General features: G+C 37.9%; 1 protein-coding gene across 2 annotated transcripts in view; it reads left to right on the top strand.

Annotated features, from left to right (window-relative positions):
* Positions 1 to 21,875, top strand: part of SH3RF3 (SH3 domain containing ring finger 3) — an 899,869-nt gene that overhangs the window by 814,641 nt on the left and 63,353 nt on the right. For both annotated transcript variants that reach the window (XM_053707609.1, XM_053707610.1), the window contains one exon: positions 253 to 584. In XM_053707609.1, coding sequence (XP_053563584.1) covers positions 253 to 584 — 332 coding nt within the window. The remainder of the gene's footprint in view (positions 1 to 252; positions 585 to 21,875) is intronic.

The following is a 21,875-nucleotide window of genomic DNA, read 5'->3' as shown; positions in this document are numbered from 1 at the left end:
AAAAACAGAAATCTCAAACTTTTGGCCCATATGTGTAATTTATTGTATCTATAATAATTTTATAATTTATAACATTACAAATCCATATTTTTTGGGGGGTTGTTTGTTTTCTTTGGTGTCAATTTTTATCACATTTAGTCACATGTATGTGTGTTAATTTTTAAATGTAGAAGTCCTATACTTTGTGTATACATAGACTTATACACACTTTGAGCTCTCTCTGTTGCTTATGTTTACAATTTCTTTTCTCAGTGCACACATCAGTACAACCCCCGGAGCGCCCCACAGCTACAGTCTCACCACTAAGGACACAGAGTTCACCATCTCGTCTACCTACCAATATGAACAGGCCACACTCCACTATTTCTCCACAACACATCCAGCAGTCAACTCCACAAACGTCTCCTGCTGCGCACTGTGCAAGGCCAGTAATCCCTTTGACTTCTGCGGCAGCGGCTATCACTCCCCCCAATATGTCAGCAGCCAACATAAATGGTGAGGCCACCAATGGACCCATCAACAGCCCACTTACTGCTAGCCCAACACATACAGTGCCCAAAACAGAAGAGAGAAAGACTGAAAAGGTAAGGAAATATATGACTACAGTGCAACGTCCCTTTAACAAAAAACATGGTATAAATACATGAGCATATTATATATTATAAAATCATTTTGGAATCAAAGGGTGAGGACACTGTTTATGCTTATTTGCATGTACTAAACCCAGACAGTGGGTAGGTATCTTTTTCAGATTGAGCTAAAAATTGTGTTTTATCTCTTTGCTACACTGCTTGGTAGAACACTAATATAAGTCTTTTGCTCACTATAAACTAAATCATTTGTGAGTGGTAAGTAACTTTAAAATAACAAATATTTTTCAATCTTTCGTAGGAAGATCTTACTTGTGAAAGTAAAACAGGGTAAGATATGTGCAAATCCAGATCTTAGTATGTTGCATTTTCACGGGAAGAAATCTGGCTCCGAAAAGAGTGGAATGATTCTTTTTTCCATGTTCTGCAGCTAATGAAACTGCTGAATGCGAATCCGTAATGATAACACATTTTTGTGTTTTATTGTTACAAGTTCTGTGAGTTGCCTACACAAGTCTTTTTTTTTTCCTGCACAAGGAATGCCCAGTGGATTTAAAATATTTATTCTCTATGTAAAAACAGTAAAAAAACATAAAACCAAATTCTTTTCTTTCATGACTCAGATAGAACATACAATTTTAAACAACTTTCCAATTTACTTCTTTTATCAAATTGTCTTTGTTCCATTGGTGTCCTTTGTTGAAAAGCATGAAGATAAGCTCAGGAGTGTGCACTATATGCAGGGCCGCCATCAGGGGGTGACAGGGGTGACTCCTGTCAGGGGCCCAATGGGCCAGGGGGGCCCCATGAGGCAAGAACTAAAAAAAAAAAAAAAATTTTTTTTAATTTTGGCAGCCACCAGTGGGTACTACAGCAGAGTTAATTGAGAATGGGAAATGTTATTACAAGGAGTAAAGTATTAGCATTTGAGAGGATTTATGAGTGTGCACTAAACCGCTATGCACAGTGTGAGACAGACTTGGCACTTTTTTTGTACAGTTTGTGCCTGAGTCAGACGGCAGATCACTTTCATTTGCAGAGGAGGTAGGACTTACTTAGCAAATGTTTTTTATTTCTCTGTGCAATTTTTGATTGTAACTTCAGTGTGGTAGTAGTTGTATGGTGGGGCCAGGGGTCCATAAAAACACATTTTTTTTTAGCAGCAGTGTATTTATGATTATTTGACAATGCTGTAGAAATTATATATTTAAAACCATGCAGAAATGTTTCCTCCTCAATACACAAGTGGTAGGTGCCCTTTTGGCAGATATGTATATATATATATAAATTACATTCCAGTTTACTGCCCCTTTATCCAAGGACTTTCCAGATGCAAGGAGGCATTTTATCTAAGATTTTTACATCTGCATAAAATGTTATATTCTCAGACTAAGATTGCTCGGTGTTTGAAATGAGACAGGTTAACTTAAAACTGTTCAGTTTACACTACAGCTGACTTAATTTTGAAATACATACCAACAAGCCTAAATCCTGCATTTAACCAGATCTATATATAGATATAACCTATATTTGAAGTGGTGCTCTTAGTTGGGGAAAATGAGGAAAAAAAACAAACAAACATATGTCAACCTTTTAAACGTACTTTTCTTCATCTAGTCATCTACCCAGATCATTAATGTACAATTTTGAATTCACAGAATTATTTTTGTTTGTACATTTACAAATATGATTCTTTAAAAAGTGATCTCTTAATGTCTGATTTTTTTTATCATGCATGTCACACACTGTTGATTTAGGGGATGCAAGGCACATAAAGGTTTCCTCATGTGAGTGTTTCTGTGGGTGTCTGTGTTTATGTCTTTGTGCTTTGGTTTGGGTCTCTATGAGTGTGTATGTATTTTTTTTCTGTGGGTCTCTCTGTGAGGGTGGGTGTGTATGTCTTTGTGCATTTTCTGTGGATGTCTGTGAGGGTGTGTGCATATGTATTTGAGCTTTTTCTATGGGTGTCTCTGTGAGGGTGTGTGTATGTTTGTCTTTGTGTATTTTCTCTGGATGCCTCTGTGAGGGTGGGTGTGTATGTCTGTGTTTTCTGTGGATGTCTCTGTGAGGGTGTGTGTGTGTGTATGTATGTATGTCTGTGTTTTCTGTGGATGTCTCTGTGAGGGTGTGTGTTTTCAATGGGTGTCTCTGTGAGGGTGTGTGTATGTCTTTGTGTGTTTTCTGTGGATGTCTCATTGAGGGTGTGTATATGTATCTCTTTCTGTGTTTTATGTGGTTGTCTCTGTGTGTGTGTATGTGTTCTTTGCGTGTTTTCTGATGACAACAGCATTTAGTTGTCATCTTTCTTTGCAAAAAGATAATCAGAACTCCATATTTTGTTTTCTATATCTCGATTTTTTACAAAACTGTAGTTTACCTCATTACTTGTCGTCAGGTCAATGTAAACAAGTGCTGAGTGTCTGTTTGGGTGTCTGTGTCTGAGTGTGTTTCTTTGCGTGTCTGCTAGAGTGTCTATATGTGAATCCTTATGTGTGATTGTGTGTGTTTCAGTGTATGAGTGTGTCTGTGTGTGTGTGTGTGTGTGTATGTTACTACCTTTACAACATTTCCAAGTTTAAATAGACACTTAAGAATAAAGTGTATATATACGTTTTAGTCACTTGGTCAAAAATTGCACATGTCAAAGGAGCAGGGGGGGGGGGGGGCCCTGATCAATGGTTAAGTCAGGGGCCCCAAAATTTCTAGTGGCGGCCCTGACTATATGGCAGCAGTTTTGCAACAATGCCGTACATTAGCAAGAGCACTAGATGGCAGCCCTATTTCCTGTCATGTAGTGCTCCAGACTTGTGCATGCTATCTACCTGAACAAAGAATAACATGAGGATGCAAATTTGAAAATAGAAATAAATTGGAAACTGTTTAAAAATTGTATTCTCTATCTGAATCATGAAGGGAAAAAAATGGCTTTCATATCCCTTTAAGACTTCGATAAACGTAAAAATACTGCGACATTCTTCAAAAAGTTATCATATGTTGTATGCAATGATCATTTACAATTTCTAAAAGACCAAAAAGATTAGAATTCTACTCATGTGTTTTCAGTTAACAGTTAATTTACTTATTTTATTACATTTTCTCTTGGTATCTTTTGTTGAAAAGCAGTGACATAAGCTCAGGAGCGTGCATGTGTCTAGAGCACTAAATGGCAGCAGTATTTCCTGCCATGTTGTGCTTGAGACACCTACCCAGGTATCTCTTCAACAAACAATACCATGCAAATAAGCAAATTAGATCATAGAAGTAAACTGGAAAAATTGTAATGCTTGTATACTCTGTCAAAATCAAAAAAGAAAAATTGTGGGTTTCATATCTCTTTAAGAAAAGCAAAATAATTCTGATTTAAGTTTCCACTACAGATTTCCTTACACATTAAAACATATAGGTGATATAGTCATATTAAGTTGAAATTAGATTAATTATTACAAAGACTGTTGCATCATTCTTCCATATTCTTTTGTTATTTTAAGAGCAACAAAAAGTGCAGTGCACACTATGGGGCTGATTCTGAATTATCATATGGCGGGCAGACATGATTCGCTGTAGCCAATCATGTCTGCCCGACATCGCTATCGGCATTAAACATTGCTCAAGCAGTTCTGGTAAACTGCTTGTGCAATGCTGCCCCCTGCAGATTCACGGCCAATCGGCCGCTAGCAGGGGGTGTCCATCAACCCGATCGTATTCGATCGGGCTGATTACTATTCGCTGCTCAGAGGCAGTGGACGAGTCAAGGAGCAGCAGCGTTAAGACTGCTGCTTCTTAACTCCTGTTTCCTGCAAGCGTGAAGGCTCACGCAGAAACAGGGGGATCAGGGGCCATTCAGCGCTTGATAATTTGGCCCCACATCTTCCTGGGGACTAGTGATGCAGATAATTCCTCACATGTTGTAGGGCTGCCAATAACGATTATTTCATAATCAATTAATCGGCCGATTATTTTTTTTGTTTTATCGACTAATCGGATAAAAAAATAATGATTTTTTTCCTATATTTAAAAAAAAATTTCACATACTGAGTGTTTCAAATATAAACTTCAGACTACATTTTAATTATGTACAGGTTTACTATTTTTAAAGTGTTATATGGCCTATATTTTAAACTTTTGTTAAACATTTACAGGTGAAACTCGAAAAATTAGAATATCGTGCAAAAGTTCATTTATTTCACTAATGCAACTTAAAAGGTGAAACTAATATATGAGATAGACTCATTACATGCAAAGCAAGATAGTTCAAGCCGTGATTTGTCATAATTGTGATGATTATAGCTTACAGCTCATGAAAACCCCAAATCCACAATCTCAGAAAATTTGATTATTACATGCAATCAATAAAACAAGGATTGTACATAGAACAATATTGGACCTCTGAAAAGTATAAGCATGTATACTGTATGTACTCAGTACTTGGTTTGGGCCCCTTTTTCAGCAATTACTGCCTCAATGCGGCGTGGCATGGGAGCTATCAGCCTGTGGCACTGCTGAGGTGTTATGGAAGACCAGGATGCTTCAATAGCGGCCTTCAGTTCTTCTGCATTGTTCGGTCTCATGTCTCTCATCTCTCTCTTGGCAATGCCCCATAGATTCTCTATGGGGTTCAAGTCAGGCGAGTTTGCTGGCCAATCAAGCACAGTAATCCCACGGTCATTGAACCAGGTTTTGGTGCTTTTGGCAGTGTGGGCAGGTGCCAAGTCCTGCTGGAAAATGAAGTCAGTATCCCTATAGAGCTCGTCTGCAGAAGGAAGCATGAAGTGCTCCAAAATCTCCTGGTAGACGGCTGCATTAACCCTGGACTTAATGAAGCACAGTGGACCAAAACCAGCAGATGGCATGGCTCCCCAAATCAACACAGACTGTGGAAACTTCACACTGGACTTCAAGCATCTTGCAGTGTGTGCCTCTCCATTCTTCCTCCATACTCTGGGTCCTTGGTTTTCAAATGAGATGCAAAATTTGCTCTAATCAGAAAAGAGGACTTTGGACCACTGAGCAACAGACCAGGTCTGTTTTTCTTTAGCCCAGGTAAGACACTTCTGACGTTGTTTGTTGTTCAGGAGTGGCTTGACAAGAGGAATACGACATTTGAAGCCCATGTCCAGGATCTGTCTGTGTGTGGTGGCTCTTGATGCACTGATTCCAGCCTCAGTCCACTCCTTGTGAAGTCCCCAACACTTTTGAATGGCCTTTTCCTGACAATCCTCTCCAGGCTGCGGTCATCCCTGCTGCTTGTGCACCTTTTTCTTTCACACTTTTCCCTTCCACATAAATTTCTATTAATGTGCTTTGATACAGCACTTTGGAAACATCCAACTTCTTTTGCAATTACATTTTGAGACTTTCCTCCTTATGGAGGGTGTCAATGATGGTTTTCTGCACAACTGTCAGGTCAGCAGTCTTTCCCATGATTGTGATTCCTAATGAACCAGACTGAGAGACCATTTAAAGGCTCAGGAACCCTTTGCAGGTGTTATGGCCTAATTACCTGATTAGAATGGGACACTCTGAGCCTAGAATATTGCACCTTTTCACAATATTCTAATTTTCTGAGATTGTGGATTTGGGGTTTTCATGAGCTGTAAGCCATAATCATCACAATTATGACAAATCACGGCTTGAACTATCTTGCTTTGTATGTAATGAGTTGATCTCATATATTAGTTTCACGTTTTAAGTTGCATTAGTGAAATAAATTAACTTTTGCACGATATTCAAATTTTTCGAGTTTCACCTGTATCTTTAACAAAGCAGGGTTTCAAGAGATCAAGGCTAATCAAAGAGAAAAGTGCAAAATCATGAAAAGGGCTGCTCCAGAAGTGTTTTCTGATAGACTGAATACTGCTCTTGATTAAACATATTAATGTAGTTCATGCAGTACAAAGATATTCACTAAAACACATGTTGGGTTTTCTGCTGGATTGGAATGACCTTGAATTGTAAACACATGGTTTTTCTTATATGCTTTTCAAGAAAGGATGCCAAGAGAACGAAACAATTTGATAATAGAAGTAATGTAATTTAAAATCACATGCTCTAGCTGAATTATAAATGTTTAATTTTTACTTTATTGTCCCTTCTAATATTATATGTAACAAAGTTTAATTGGACACTTAAAAAAGGCACTATCCTGTCAATCTAGAGCACTTGTTTTTTAATTTATTTTTTACCTTGCACTCCTTTTATATAACTAAGATGCAAATGATACTGGATCAATTTAATGTAAGTAATAAAGAATACATGGAAATAAGCAGAGGTTGAATTTATTTGTAGAATAGTTTCAAATCATTCCAAGAAGCATTAGTTTCCAAGCTGAAATTATTTTAGAAGAAAGTTGTCAACTCTTTAAGTGAATCTGGGCTGATAATACAGGACTAGATTACAAATGGATCGCTAAATTATTGAGCGCCTGTAAATGAGCAAATTTGCCTGTTTGTCAGCGCACGATAATTAACCACTAACCAGCCATTACAAGTGGCTGGTTATTGGTACTGCAAAGCTCCCGGCAGCAATTAGCGTTCTGAAAATTAACCGGAGATTACATCTCTGGTTAATTTTCTAAAAGTGCCCCAAATTTCCTCAAAATAGAGAGCATTATAGTTTATATATATATATATATATATATATATATATATATATATATATATATATATAATATACACATATTAACACATAAATATATACAGTATGTTTAAATTCACATATATTTTTTTAAATGCTGCCCATCTCTTCGCTACTTACCCCCTTTGCTACGCTCTGCCATCTATGACAGGATCAGAACGAGGCTCCCGTAGGAGCCTATGGAAGCGTGCTTCCTAGCAATGTGAACACAAACTCGCATTCGCATTGCGATTTAGTTGCAATACCAGCACACGATAATGTTACAAAGTGGAATGCTAATATCACTTGCACGCAAGCAATATTTAGCGCTCCACTTGTAATCTAGCCCATAATCTTTACATCCCGTTGTTAACTGAATTCATGTGAGTGAACTGAGCAAAGGTCCTATGAAATAACACACATTTTTGTGTGGGTTATTAAATGATTTATGAGTTTTCTTGAAAAGTTCAATACTCTGCTGTCTGCTAATAAAATAGTATTTAACATTAGATGAGGTAATTTTAGATTTTCTGAAAGTTAGGAACAGCCTTTCTGTATTGTGACCTGACTCTACTAAGAGGATATGTTGCCCTTCCACTTTTTATTTACATATAATGAACTAAATAAATCAATTCAGTTTGTAGTGGTGTCCAATTTGATGAATATATAATAACACTTACAAACAAGGAAGTGGTTGGAGATACAGGTATACCCTGCTCATATACCGGGTTAGGGACCGGAGCCCCGCTGTAAAGTGAATACTGCCTTAAAGTGAAACAAGGCAGTTTTAGCTTTCTTTTCACTTGCCAGTGTGTTTAAAGACTTGAAACATGTTTGAACGAACATATATTAGGGGTGCAATAGGGCTACATTTAGTTTAACACTAGCACAGCACAGTATTCAATTAGTATTCAATAAATACTGTACCTGTAAGATAGTGACAATTACTGTAGTAAAATTTGCCAGACTATAGCACTGAGACACAGATTGCACTGTAATGATGTAAACAGAGTGAACTGCACATAACAAAATGGTGCCAGTCACTCTTCTCGCAATCTCACGATGATCACAGCACTGTTTCAAAATCCTTGGAAGTTAAACTTCAGCTCCACAAAGCGCTGTATTAGCGAAGCGCTGTAAAGTGAAGCGCTGTAAAGTGAGGTATACCTGTAGTTTTTTAGGAGCTGAAATTTCTAGTGGGGTTCTTTTTTGGAACATATTGCCGTGTTTAAATAGGTTTAAGTGGGAAATAATATGTACTTGTGATTTTGTGTGATTAAATGGTATGTGTATGTACAGATAAAAATGTTAAAGGGACATGAAACCCTAAAAAATTATTTAATGATTCAGATAGAGAATACTATTTTAAACAACTTTCTAATTTACTTCTATTATCTAATTTGTTTTATTCTGTTGGTATCATTTGTTGAAGGAGCAGCAATGCCCTACTGTTTTTTTACTGAACACATGGGTAAGCCAATGAAAATCTGTATTTATATGCAGCGACCAAATAGCAGCTAGAACCAAGGTTCTTTGATGCTCATGAGCTTGCCTAGATAAACCTTTCAGCAAAGGGTAACAAGAGAAGGAAGCAAATTAAATAATAGAAGTAAATTAAAAGTTGTTTAAAATTGTATTCTCTGTGGACTTCCGGGGGAGGAGACTGGGTGTAGGACATGCTGTGAGCACGCTCTCTCTCAACTCCCATACTAGCCATTGGCGGTAACTCGCGCCAAACCCTCTGTCCTGGGCGGCTAACCATCTGGAAACAACTTGATCCTGGTTCCACGGCGGTGTAACTACAACACACCGCAAAAGCCTTGATTTCTCCAGCCTTATTAAAACGTTACCAAAGAAGTGAAACACTAAGTTCAGCTGTCCTGCCCGCCCCTCCCACCGATGCTGCGTGAGGAGGTGGATGGGACGCTGCCTAGTGAGGACACTCTTCTCTGCACCCAAGGGACTCGCTGACAAAGATTGACAACAGCTACTCAGATTCAACTTTAACTCCCAGAGTGGCACAAGCTTTATGTGCCGCCCTACCCTACCTTGAGTTCTTCCGGTCCTGTTGGGCCCTATTCTCGGAGCGAGGGAGTGTGGAGCTGGATGGTGCCCTCCTTTGCAAGCCGCGCTGTGTGAGGAAACAGCCCGGTCGCTGACCAGTGACGCCGATTGTCGGGGCCGCGCTGACTGCTGACGTAGGAGGAGAATAGCTGCCCGGCCATAGCTCTCCGCACACCGATGCTGCTAGCGGAAGCCTGGTGCATATCAGAGGCACAAATCTCCTGGATATCCTGCGCTGGAGAACTATTCAAAAGCCTATCTGAAACTCTGGCCCCACGAAGACGATAGGATTTACAAACACACAGGCAAGAACCTGGAATTCCGATATAACCAGTGCACCGTGCTGCATGGTATAAGGTACTCTTTCGTTATAAAGGCACACTTGTCCAGACCCTGGGGAATATTGCGGCATAGCCGTCATAATACTGATTGAAATAAACACTGAGTGGCTCTCACAAAACAGTAGTATAAGAGAACGAGCAGCAGAGGTTATGTTACTTCCATACCAGTCCCTGCACTTATCCCCAAAGAAATTAGCTGGATTAGGAAAGAACTCTATGCTTCTTAACAATTGAATGTACCATTAACCTTCTTGGACACTTTCGCTTGCTCTGTCTCCCGGCTGCTATATTAACCTCTGGCTGTTTTCTTGCAAAAAGAACTGTGCTTCTAAATCCTTCTGGACATTGCTGTTTGTTTTGTTTGCAGGCCAGTAAACTAACATATTGCTGTATTCCTGTGCAACAGAATTGCTTAATTTTCAATAGAAACCGATAAGCTTTAAGGAAACTAAAACATAGTATATATTTCTGCTTAACCTTCTGGGAATCAGAATATGGCTGCTTTCTGTTTTTCTTTTTTTTCTTTTTTTTGTTATTTTCCTTGCTCTTTTTTACTGACTGGCCGCAATCAAATATCTATACTCTCTTGAATGCTAAACTGATTTGTTTCTTTAATTTACTAACATTGGTAAACTAACTTGCTGATACATTATTTGCAAAATATTGCACAGATTAATTGTATATACCTAATCTAGAGGTATTAATATACAGAGTACATCCTATTAAAACTACACTTTACTCTATTTTAAACCTCTTTCAAGAAATAATGGGTTATCTCCTGTAGCTAACCTTGATAGAAGGCTTTACTACATGATTATTGTATCCTTATAAATTAGCTAAAAGCAATGTGCTTCTAAATTCATTTATCCTTGCTGTCTGTTTTCCCTTAGGTTAGTTAGTTCAGTATTTGATTGTTTTTTCCATTTTTGTTTATAATATATATATTCTGTTTGTAGCATTTCCACACAGGCTTTGGGGAACCAAAACAGAGTATAACCTGGTTTAATGTTTGCCTGTTCTAAGAATTTTTTTCCTAAGTATTATTGCTAAATACTAAATCACTTCCTGATCATAGATGTTAACCAAATAACCTGTTGGTACCCCACTGCCTTGCCTAACCAGATACATAAGTATTAAAAGAACTAATACACAGTCTATCTCTCATTAAATTCCACTCTAACCGCTTTAAAAACTACGCCCCCTCTTCTGTGACAAAGTCTATCTAATCGTTCTAAACATTCCCCCTCTCTTACTCCCACGGCTGGACTTCTAACACAACCAATTTACTCACCCTTAAATAGACACCTTGCCCCCCTTCCCCTTTTTTTTTTTTTTTTTTCTTCTCCCCTTCCGGTTCCCCACTTCTCCTACACTATTCACCCCCTTCCTCACTTCCCCATTTTGAGGCTTAAACACCTCCTTAACCTCCCACTTCCTTGGTCTCTTTGGGTTTTCAGAGCACTCCACTCTCATTTTTTCGGCGTCACAATATAAAAACTCACTTTTTCAAGCTTTTTCTTCGGCACATGGATACATTTCTTCACGTCCCCCACAAGACCCCCTCTCCAGCCATGGCAGCCAGACAGAGGGATAGGAAAACGAAGACCACACAAGAGAATGTCACTGATATACAACCAATAATGGCCAACACAGCAGGGATACAAGAAGTAACCAATATCCAAAACTTGGTTACCAGTATCTCAGATGCCCTTACCCCTAAATTCGATGCTCTTAAAGCCGAATTAAAACAAGATATTCTTCTATTAACACAGGAAGTCAGGCAGTTTTCTGCCAGACTACAAGAAGTAGAACAAAGGGTATCTGATCTGGAAGACCTCACAAATTTACACAGCTCTAAACTGGAATCGGCAAATACTAATATACAAAAAATTCAAAACAAATTAGAAGACCTAGAGAATCGTTCCAGAAGGAACAACATAAGAATCATTGGCCTTCCAGAGGAACAACAAAACGAGAATCTTATATCTTTTATTTCAGAATTATTACCTAAAATTCTTAAAATACCATCTACCCATCAACCCATAATGGTTGAGAGAGTACACAGGCTAGGTTCTCCATATACAGATAGTAAAGGTAGAAATAGACCCAGGCCGATTATAGCGAAACTCTTAAATTACCAGGATAAAATTACCCTACTTCAACACTACCGCAGACAACAACCAATTACATTCAAAGGGGCTACAATTTTAATGTTTCAAGACTTCTCTGCTGATACAGCAGCAAAGAGACGGGAGCTCGCCCCCATCTGCTCCAAATTTATCCAAAAAGGTTATCGAGCAATGATAATATATCCCCATAAACTTAAGGTCATAGCACAGGAAGAAACACACTGGTTTGAAGAATCTAGCGCGGCTGAAAATTTTTACAAAACACTCGACTCTCTAAACTAACAATAAAAATACAGGAGTGTAAGAAATTTTAAAAATCAACAAATAAAAAAATAATCCTTTTTTTTTCGAAATGCAGGCTTTATGTAGGGAAGACCCCTGTCTATGGATAGACAAGGGTCAAGGGACTTCCTCCCCTCACGTGTGTGGCAAATGTAATAGAAAAATCCTTTTTTCCCTTTTTTTTTTTCTTTTTCTTTTTTCTCTACTCTATTATATGTCTTCTTTTCGAACCCCCGTTGATGTTGTGGCTGGGTTTCCCCTCTTTTCCTAACTATATCTCTCTCCCAAATGGGAAAAATAGGAAAATGTAAGATAGTGTCATGGAATGTAGGGGGGATTTCTACACCTATCAAACGTAAGGCGATCATTATACAACTATGCAAATTTCAAACTGATATTGGTTTCCTTCAAGAAACACATTTGTCAGCAGAGGAAACCTTAAAATCAAAAACTTCCTGGGTTAAAGAAGTATATTTTGCGGCTGGTGTTAAGAGAAAGAGGGGGGTAGCAATACTAATAGGTAAAAAAACCAAGTCAGAAGTTGTCCATTGTGTGGCCGACCCAGGGGGGAGATATGTCCTGTTAAAAATAAAGATTGCTAAGAAGCTATACACACTCTGCAACACATACGGTCCAAATGTATTTGACCCTGAATACTGGAGTGCTCTTCAGTCGAAACTCTTATCCTACACAGAAGGCTCTCTAATCATTGGTGGCGATTTTAACATGGCACCTCAATATCCAATAGACAGATTAAGACAAGACACTAAACACCTGAAACAAAAAAGAGACAACTTAGAAACCAAGCTATATAAAAAAATCATGCACAACTTAGCCATATATGACATATGGAGAAACCAAAATCCAACTACTCATAGCTACACCTGCCTTTCGAAGGCCCATAAAAGCATGTCTAGAATAGACATCTTCCTAATTGACGAGCGCATTCCAGTATCAAGGGCCAAAGCGACAATTATGCCGATATTATTATCAGACCATGCACCTATCTCTCTTGAAATACATTTAGCAGATGCACATTCGTCTTCTTCACGCTTCTTTTTTCCCTATTATCTAACATCAGACCTAAAGTTTAAAAATTGGCTATCAAACAAATATAAAGAGTATGTACATTTTAATAGAGAACATCTTAACAGTCCCGAAATATTTTGGGAAACGGCGAAAGCTGTAATGAGAGGGGAAATTATTGCCTATGGTGCTATGCTATTAAAAAAAACCAGGCTTAGGGAAAAAGAATCCTATAAATTTTTGCTGAATTCCTATAATCAATATCTCTCTGATAGAACTCCTGCTAATTGGGCAAATTATCTACGAGCGAAAAATGAGAGAGATGCCTTTGTATTATCCCAAGAAACACAAAAAGAATTGAAAATTCAAACTAGAATGTACAGGTATGGCAACAAGTCAGGCAGAATATTGGCTAAACTAATTAAAAATGAAAAAAAACAGTTAAACATAGATAAATTGCTACATAAAGGGAAACATGTTACTAAACCAGATGATATTTTGATGATATTTTATGAATATTTTAAAGAATTGTATACCCCTAAAACTACTGAGGCAAATAAATCCGCTGAGTTCTGGAGTGAAATTGAACATCCCACATTGGCCCCAGATGCTATCAATAATCTCAACGCCCCTATATCGGCGGAAGAGATTGAGAAAGTAATATCTAAGTTATCATCAAATAAAGCACCCGGTCCTGACGGCCTCCCCAGCGAATTCTATAAAATACTGCTCAGCGAAATCACCCCACATATCCGTACTCTTTTCAACAGCTTCTTTACTGAGGGTAAACCTACTCCCCTCTCTTTTTCACAGTCTTATACAACATTAATACTGAAATGCGATAAAGACCCAGCCTGCAAGGAATCGTACAGACCCATAGCCCTTCTCAATGTGGATTATAAAATTTTAACAGCAGTATTGGCGGCTAGATTACAAGGGGCCCTTGCAGAAATTATCCATCCAGATCAGTCAGGGTTTCTAAATAACAGAAATTCTGCCGCAAAAATTAGAGAGGTATTAGTCGTGACAGAATATTACAAGGCAATGTCAGATGTGAGTGGTGGGGGAGAGGGCATACAAGACCTTGCTATTATCTCTATTGATGCAGAGAAAGCATTTGATTCAATTATTCATGAGCATATATATTCTTCACTTAAACACTTTGGTATCAAGGGTAAATTTACTGAGTTTATAATGAATCTATATGCTTTGCCTGCCACAAGATTGATAATTAATAATAATCTTTCCCCACCTATCCCCATAGGCAGAGGGACGCGTCAGGGCTGCCCTCTCTCCCCGCTTCTCTTTAACATTGCCATTGAACCCCTGGCAATCAAAATAAGACAATCTCTCGACGGGATTAGAATTCGTAAGCATGAAATCAAAATTGGGCTCTATGCAGACGATCTGCTTGTTTATATGACAAATACCAAATTAAATATCCCTAAACTTTTCTGTATAATGGACTATTTCGGTTCCTTTTCAGGATACAAAGTTAACTATACAAAATCTCAAATATTCTGGCTTAGAAAGACTGAGAACTCGATAACAAATATACCACTACGACAGGTCACAGACTCTTTTAAATATTTAGGAATTCATATCCCGCTCAATATCGAGGACCTATACAAACTCAATATTCCCCCAGTCTTGAAAGTAATTAAAGAAAAACTTAAGAACTGGCATAATCTGCCAATATCATTATCTGGTCGAATAGCCTTATTTAAAATGGCCCTTCTCCCGAAATTACTCTATATCCTTCAAAATACATCTATATTACTGCTAGGGAAAGATATTCGTTCACTCAACACCGCACTTACAGAATTTCTATGGCAAGGGAAAAGAGCAAAAATATCTCTGAGGAAACTCTCAGTACCAAGGGAGGCCGGGGGACTGGCCATGCCTGACATATGGCTATATAACCTTTCTTTTCTTGCACGTATAGTCACAGACTGGATCTCTTCTAACAACTACATTCTAAATAACGAACTAGAATCCAACGTCTGTTATCCATACTGTCTATCTGCATTGATTCATCTTGAAATAAAAGAAACCCCGACAGAAATCAAAAACTTAAAACAATATATAATCCGCTCAAAGCTTGGCAAAAAATAGCAAAGCTTCTGGCAATAAATAGCAAAGCCTCCCCATATTTGCCGATATTAGGGAATCCCAAATTTCAGGCAGGCATCCTTTCTGGTGTCTTTAAGAGATGGTACTACTCTGGTTTGACCAATGTTTATCAAATAATAGACAAAGAAAGACATTGTATTAAATCATTTCAAGAATTAAATATAGAATTTGGTCTACTAAATAAAGAGTTTTATGCATACCTGCAACTTAGGCACTTTGCGCTTGAACTAGTTAAGGAAAAAGGCTGGAACTGGAATATGGGCAAACTTGAAGACTGGTTAATATTAACTAGAAATGGACGTATGTCCATCACACCATGTTACTATTTCTTAGGCACAAATAAAGGTCTATCTGTCCTAATGCAACTGACTGCAAACTGGAATATACTAACTGCTTCGAGCAATATAGAAGCAAAAACCCTCCAACTTTCACTCAAAAAGATCACCCAAAATACACTCTCGGCTACATGGAGAGAAGCCCATGTTAAATTCCTCCATAGGGCATATTTCACCCCTGAGATAGGCTACAAATGCGCCAACTTAAGCTTCAATAAATGTCCCAAATGCTCACACTCTGCAGCTAATTTTTTGCATATGATATGGCATTGTTCAAAAGTCAGGATTCTATGGCTCAAAATAGAATATTGGTTAAAAAATGTATTAAAAATAACCCCTCTTTCTCTGACATTATTTCAGATTATATTTGGCCTAAGGGAAGAACCCGGCAAACAAAACAATGAAAAGGTTGTAATTTCTACCATTCTGGCCACAAGATATTTAATCTGTAAAAAATGGAAGACCCGGTCAATCCCCTCTCTTTCTGAAGTAAAAAACTGTTTAAAAAAACAGTGTATTTTAGAACAAAGGGACACAAATATTGATAATGAACAAGATGTTAAAAGATTTTTCAACAACTGGGCAATCTTTTTAAAAATATTCTCTCTTCCACAGAAATAAATCACATCATTTTTCCTTTTCAAAACACGGAAATAGTCCTGTTAGGGAACTGGTAGATAAGAATTTCTTCATAAGAGTAAACAAATTTTTTTTTTTTTTTTTTTTTTCTCTCTTCTTTCCTTTTATCACACGTGGGGGGGGAGATATGGGGTGGGATTGGAAAAACAAATAAAACCCCAAGACACTTCTCATAGATAATTACATAAGATATAACAATATTATGAATGGCAATTAATTTACCTTCCTAAGACTAAATAGATTAGACATAACTAATACAAGGTCACTGCTCTATTCTATGACTTCATAGTCTTTGTATTTTCTGTTCCTATTTCTTTCTGTGATCTAGATGAACAATAAGTGTATTATTTCTGATTTGCATTAATTATATTTTGGTTCTAGATACTTCTAAGGATAAATATATAAGAAATATGAAGTATAATTGATATAGCTTTAAATTTACAGGCTATGTAAAAATCAATCTAATTTTGTTTTTTCTCTTGTATACCTATATTGATATAGTGTGTTTCAATGACCTTATATCTTATTCTTTACTCTTGTTTTTTGTACAAAATAGTAAATGTATGATATTTGATTTATGTAAATTGTTTTGGTTTATAAAATAAAAAAAAAAAATAAAAAAATTGTATTCTCTATCTGAATCATGAAAGAAAATTTTGGGTTTCATGTCCCTTTAACTTGTTTGCTTTAATAGTGATATATGTGTTGAATTGTTCACTGGGCTCAAGCCCAGATTCCACTTACAAAGGTGATACTGTAATATTGAAAATATTGAAACAATATATTTAAAAGGCTTGTTCAGTTAATTATATGAAATGTAAATTGTTGATTTAATTAATTGCACTTATTGATTTATTTAATTAATATTAAAACCTTTACTACTGACTAAAGTGAACGTTAAAGAGAGATTAAGCACTAAATATATTTTAGAAGCATAATATTGAGTAGTGATGCACATTTAGCAAAGTGTCATGCAGTATTCAGCAACTTCATAATGCTGATATGCTTCTTTAAGGTTGAGCTATTGTTTCTTCTAACAAGGTATATTTCTATACTTATTTCCCTGTTTGTAAGAGGTTACTGTGTAAAACTAAGTCTCTGCTGGTGCCATATTCTTACTGAAAGCTTCCTAATATTCATCAGTAAGCTTTGCCTATGGATACAAATAAAATGCCATAGTTGCAGGATACATTTGTACTAGCTCTTATCCTGGTGGGTAAATAGGCTGTATTTAAAGGGCCATAATACCCAAATGTTTAAACACTTGAAAGTGATGCAGTATAGCTGTAAAAAGCTGGCTAGAAAATATCTCCTGAACATCTCTATGTAAAAAAGAAAGATATTTTACCTCAAAAGTTCCTCAGTAGCCACCTCCCATTGTAAATGATTTCTAAGCAGCATTTTAGTGTGTCTGTCCTAGGACAGCAGAAGGGATGAGCATCGTGCACTCTCATCTTATTTCACCAATCAGGTAAAGGAAGTTTACAATGAAATCTCATGAGAGTCAAGTCAAATCTCATGAGATCACAGTAAGAGTTCATGACCTCAGCACTGCTGATGCTGATTGTCTGCTGTTCATTTCTGCATTTTTTTTTTATTTTTACCTGCAGCTGGGAGCAGGTGAAGTATAACTTTTTACACAGAACTTACTCTGCTGAGCTGAGGAGATTGTGAGGTAAAATATCTTCCTTTTTTACATAGAGATGCTCAGGTGATATTTTCCTGTCAGCTTTTAACAGTTTTACTACATCAGTTTCAAGTGATTTAGCATATGAGTATTATGTCCCTTTAAGTGTTCAAAGCAGAAGGTTAGACCTAAGCTAAAGGTGTCCTCTGCCTTCTCAGTTTTTTGCTTTTTTCAACATTACAGATTACAATTGCTAATAAGGAGAGAAGTTTCTTTTTACTGCCTGGCACCTGTCTATGCATACGACTCATGAATTCCTGATTCACACCATTCTGCCATTTCTAACTCTGACTTTGAGGCTGCAAGTAAAAAAAAAAAAAAAGTTTAATGTATGATGCCTCTGCCTACTAAAAGCAACCACAAAAAAACCCAGAAGCAGTTATAGCCCACCTGGTATACTGTTTGTCATAAACTGTCAGCCAGAGCCAGCTGGATTGCTGTTTTTAATTAATTTTATGTACCACGTTGTTTCCCCCCCCCTACATTTATATGAATTTATGGTGGTAGAACAACAATTTATTAAAATGTCTAAATTATGGCATCCAAGCCATGATGAGTACTGATTTTTTTGTTGTTGTTGTTCTTTTTATTTCGGGTCTAACCTCTGATACTTTTGAGCATAAAGTTTAAGTGGTTAATTTTATGTACCACGTTGTTTTTCCCCCCTACATTTATATGAATTAATGGTGGTAGAACAACAATTTATTAAAATGTCTAAATTATGGCATCCAAGCCATGATGAGTACTGATTTTTTTTTTTGTTGTTCTATTTATTTCGGGTCTAACCTCTGATACTTTTGAGCATAAAGTTTAAGTGGTTAGAATGATCAGTGCCTATTAGAGTTGCCACCCAGCTGGTAGTTTACTAAATGTCTGGCATTTTTAAAGGGACAGTCTACACTTTAGTCATCTTAACGTCTTACCTTAGCTTAAGCTGCAAATAGCCTCCTGCACTATCTCTATATCATGCAGCAGGAACAGTAAAACAGTTATTTTAGAATGAAGATTGTTTCTTGCCACTTTGAAATGACTGCCAAACTCCACCCACTGATGACATCACAATCCGGGCTACAGCTAAGCACTCTGCTGAATAGCACTGACAGTCTGTTGAATCCAACTAGTGAACCTTTTGTGATTGGATGCTATATGTAGCCCAGATTGTGATGTCCTCAGTGAGCGCAGCTTGGCAGCCATTTTAAAGAGGCCAGAAACAATATTAATTTTAAAATAAGATTACTAAGGTGTAGACTGTCCCTTTAAGTTTCTAGTACCAATCGCATTTATGCAATCTTTCGATGCCGAATGCCTTCATGCAATCTTGGTGGGTACAGTGAGATTGCATAAACATGGTTGGTATAGTGTATTATAGTTTGCATAAACAGGGTAAGTACAGTGAGAAAGAAGTAGTTCATTAGTTTTACTGTTTACTAGTTTTATTAGTTTTTTTTATTTTTTACAAAACACATTTTACAGTGTGAGAAATGTCTCAAAATGCACCATTGTGACAGTAAAGAACAGCAGCCATTTTTAAAGCAGGATATTAATGTCCTTTACTGTTAGGGGTCGATTTATCAAAGGTTTTCACCAACCTTTGAGCCATTACGGCTACAGGTTCTCACACAAGAACCTGCACACCGTATTTAACAAGCAGCGGTCATCAGACCGCTGCTTTGCTAACCTCTTCGTCACCTCTTGTTTGGTGAAATTCATTCTCCCACATTCCGAACAGGGAGATTGACAGCTCCTGCCCACACTTGAATGGCTGTGCGCGGGCAGGGGGCAGGATTGCACGCAAGCGCAAAATAGCGCTTGTGTGCAATGCTGAATTCCTCCAGGAGAATTCAAACCGCCAGAGGCATATATGCGCTCCTGTCTGCCTCAGCTTGATAAATTGCCCCCTTAATCTTGTCCCTAAATAAATAAACAAACAAAAAACTAACTGCCTCTGTCAATAAAGAAGGTCTGAAGTTTGGTGTCTGAAGAAATTAATTCCTTTTTTGGATACTTTTCCCTGCAACCAAGGATTTGGGTTTAGCTGAGTCCACATCAATCTCTTCAGTAGAGTAGTGGTGGCTTTTAAGCAGTTAGGAAGTTGTGAGGTAGTCCTTGCTTTGTTTCCTAACAAATTGCTGCCCATGGTACAGAAAGCTGAGTTGGTTACTCTGTTCTTTCTTTTTCTACTCATTTCTGTAAGGAGTATGTGTCCTTTCATGCCTTGTGAGCTGTCTTCCTGCCGAACAGCTAAACTGCAGGTAAGTGCTTTTGTCTTCTAGGTCTTGGAGACTTGCACTTCAGAAGAATATGTCATATGCAGTAGATGGGGGCATTTTTAAAAACCTTTATACAGGATTTTCTTTGGCAGTGGACAGGCACATTATGTATGTTGAGACATTGGCCCCTATTTAAGAAAGTCTGGTGGACCTGATCCAACAGTGCGGATCAGGTCCGCCAGTCCTCGCTGAATACGGCGAGCAATACGCTTGCCGTATTCAGCATTGCACCAGCAGCTCACAAGAGCTGCTGGTGCAACGCCGCCCCCTGCAGACTCACGGCCAATGGGCCGCCAGCAGGGGGTGTCAATCAACCCGATCGTACTCGATCGGGTTGATTTCCGGCGATGACTGTCCGCCTGCTCAGAGCAGGCGGACAGGTTATGGAGCAGCGGTCTTTGTGACCGCTGCTTCATAACTGCTGTTTCTGGTGAGCCTGCAGGCTCGCCAGAAACACGGGGCATCAAGCTCCATTCGGAGCTTGATAGATAGGCCCCTAGGGGTTAATCTTCCCTTTATTGGGATGTTTTTCCTCTTTGGGTTAATTTTGTTGAAATACTTTATTAGTATGTGTGTGGCTTATGATTTATACAGAGATTTATGTATAAACTTAAAATTTGGCAGTTGGTTTTCTTTGGTTGCTTAGCTAGAACAGGCTAACTGACAGACTGCTTGCATTTGTGTAAATTAAGCTACGGTGTTGTAGGCAGAGGGAAACACATGCCTTTTACTTGCTGCCTAGTTTCCATTCTCTGCCGGTCATGTGACTTCTCTCTGCTGTCGGATATTCAAGGAAAGGAGTGGCGTCATTGAATTTCAGTCTTTTCAGTGTCGATATCTACTATATGATCTTTTTAGAGACTTCTGGCAGCCAAATTGTGTATAAGTGTTAAGGTAAAGCACCTCAGCCTGTCTGAGGTGTAGGGGGCCTGATTGGTTTCTTATTTTAAAGAATTTTTGCATAATGTTAAGTGACTGTGGTATTAAAAATTCTTAAAGTGATAGTATATTTAAAAAAAATTCTACAATTTGGGGAATTTTTTATTTAGTATTATGGACATGGACCAAGACTCTTTGTCTTTTGACAAATGCTTGTTATGCCTTGAGGCACAAATTGTTTTGCCTCTGCAATTCTGTGCTGCATGCTTAGCTAGAACACTTCAATTTAAAGATAAATTATTGCAATCTGAGCCCAATGTCTCTCAGGATGATGCTGTTCAGGCAATGCCACAGCTTTCTCCTCAAACGTCCCAAGCCTCTATGGTGTCACATACAGTACCCTGCAGTTCCTCTTAGCCTCCTGGAGTTTATTTGCCTGCAGATTTTGCTGCACAGGTATCTTTTATGATATCTGTGGCATTATCTGCTTTTCCTAAGTTGGGGAAATGCAAGAGGAAAATTAAACATTTTTCAGATAATAAGGTGTCTGTCCCATCTGCTGCAACGCAGGTTGCCCTCCCTCATAAGTCTGATGAGGAGGATACGTCCGTAGCCTCTGAGGGTGAAATCTCAGATTCAGACAGTATAATTCCTTCATCTGATACTGAAGAAGTAAACTTCAGATTTAAGCTTGAACACCTTTGTGTACTGTTAAAGGAGATATTGGCTACTTTGGACGACTCTGATACTTCTGACATTGTCAACCCTAATAAGTCTAGTAAACTTAATAAATACTATGATATATCTTCCTCTGTGGAAGTGTTTTCTGTTCCAGACCGTGTGATGGAGATTATTTCACAGGAATGGGAGAAGCCAGGGATACCTTTC

This window comes from Bombina bombina, chromosome 3, assembly GCF_027579735.1.
Source record: "Bombina bombina isolate aBomBom1 chromosome 3, aBomBom1.pri, whole genome shotgun sequence".
Taxonomy (NCBI): domain Eukaryota; kingdom Metazoa; phylum Chordata; class Amphibia; order Anura; family Bombinatoridae; genus Bombina; species Bombina bombina.
Note: the sequence above shows the minus strand (reverse complement) of the source record. Positions and strands in the feature narration are given on the sequence as shown.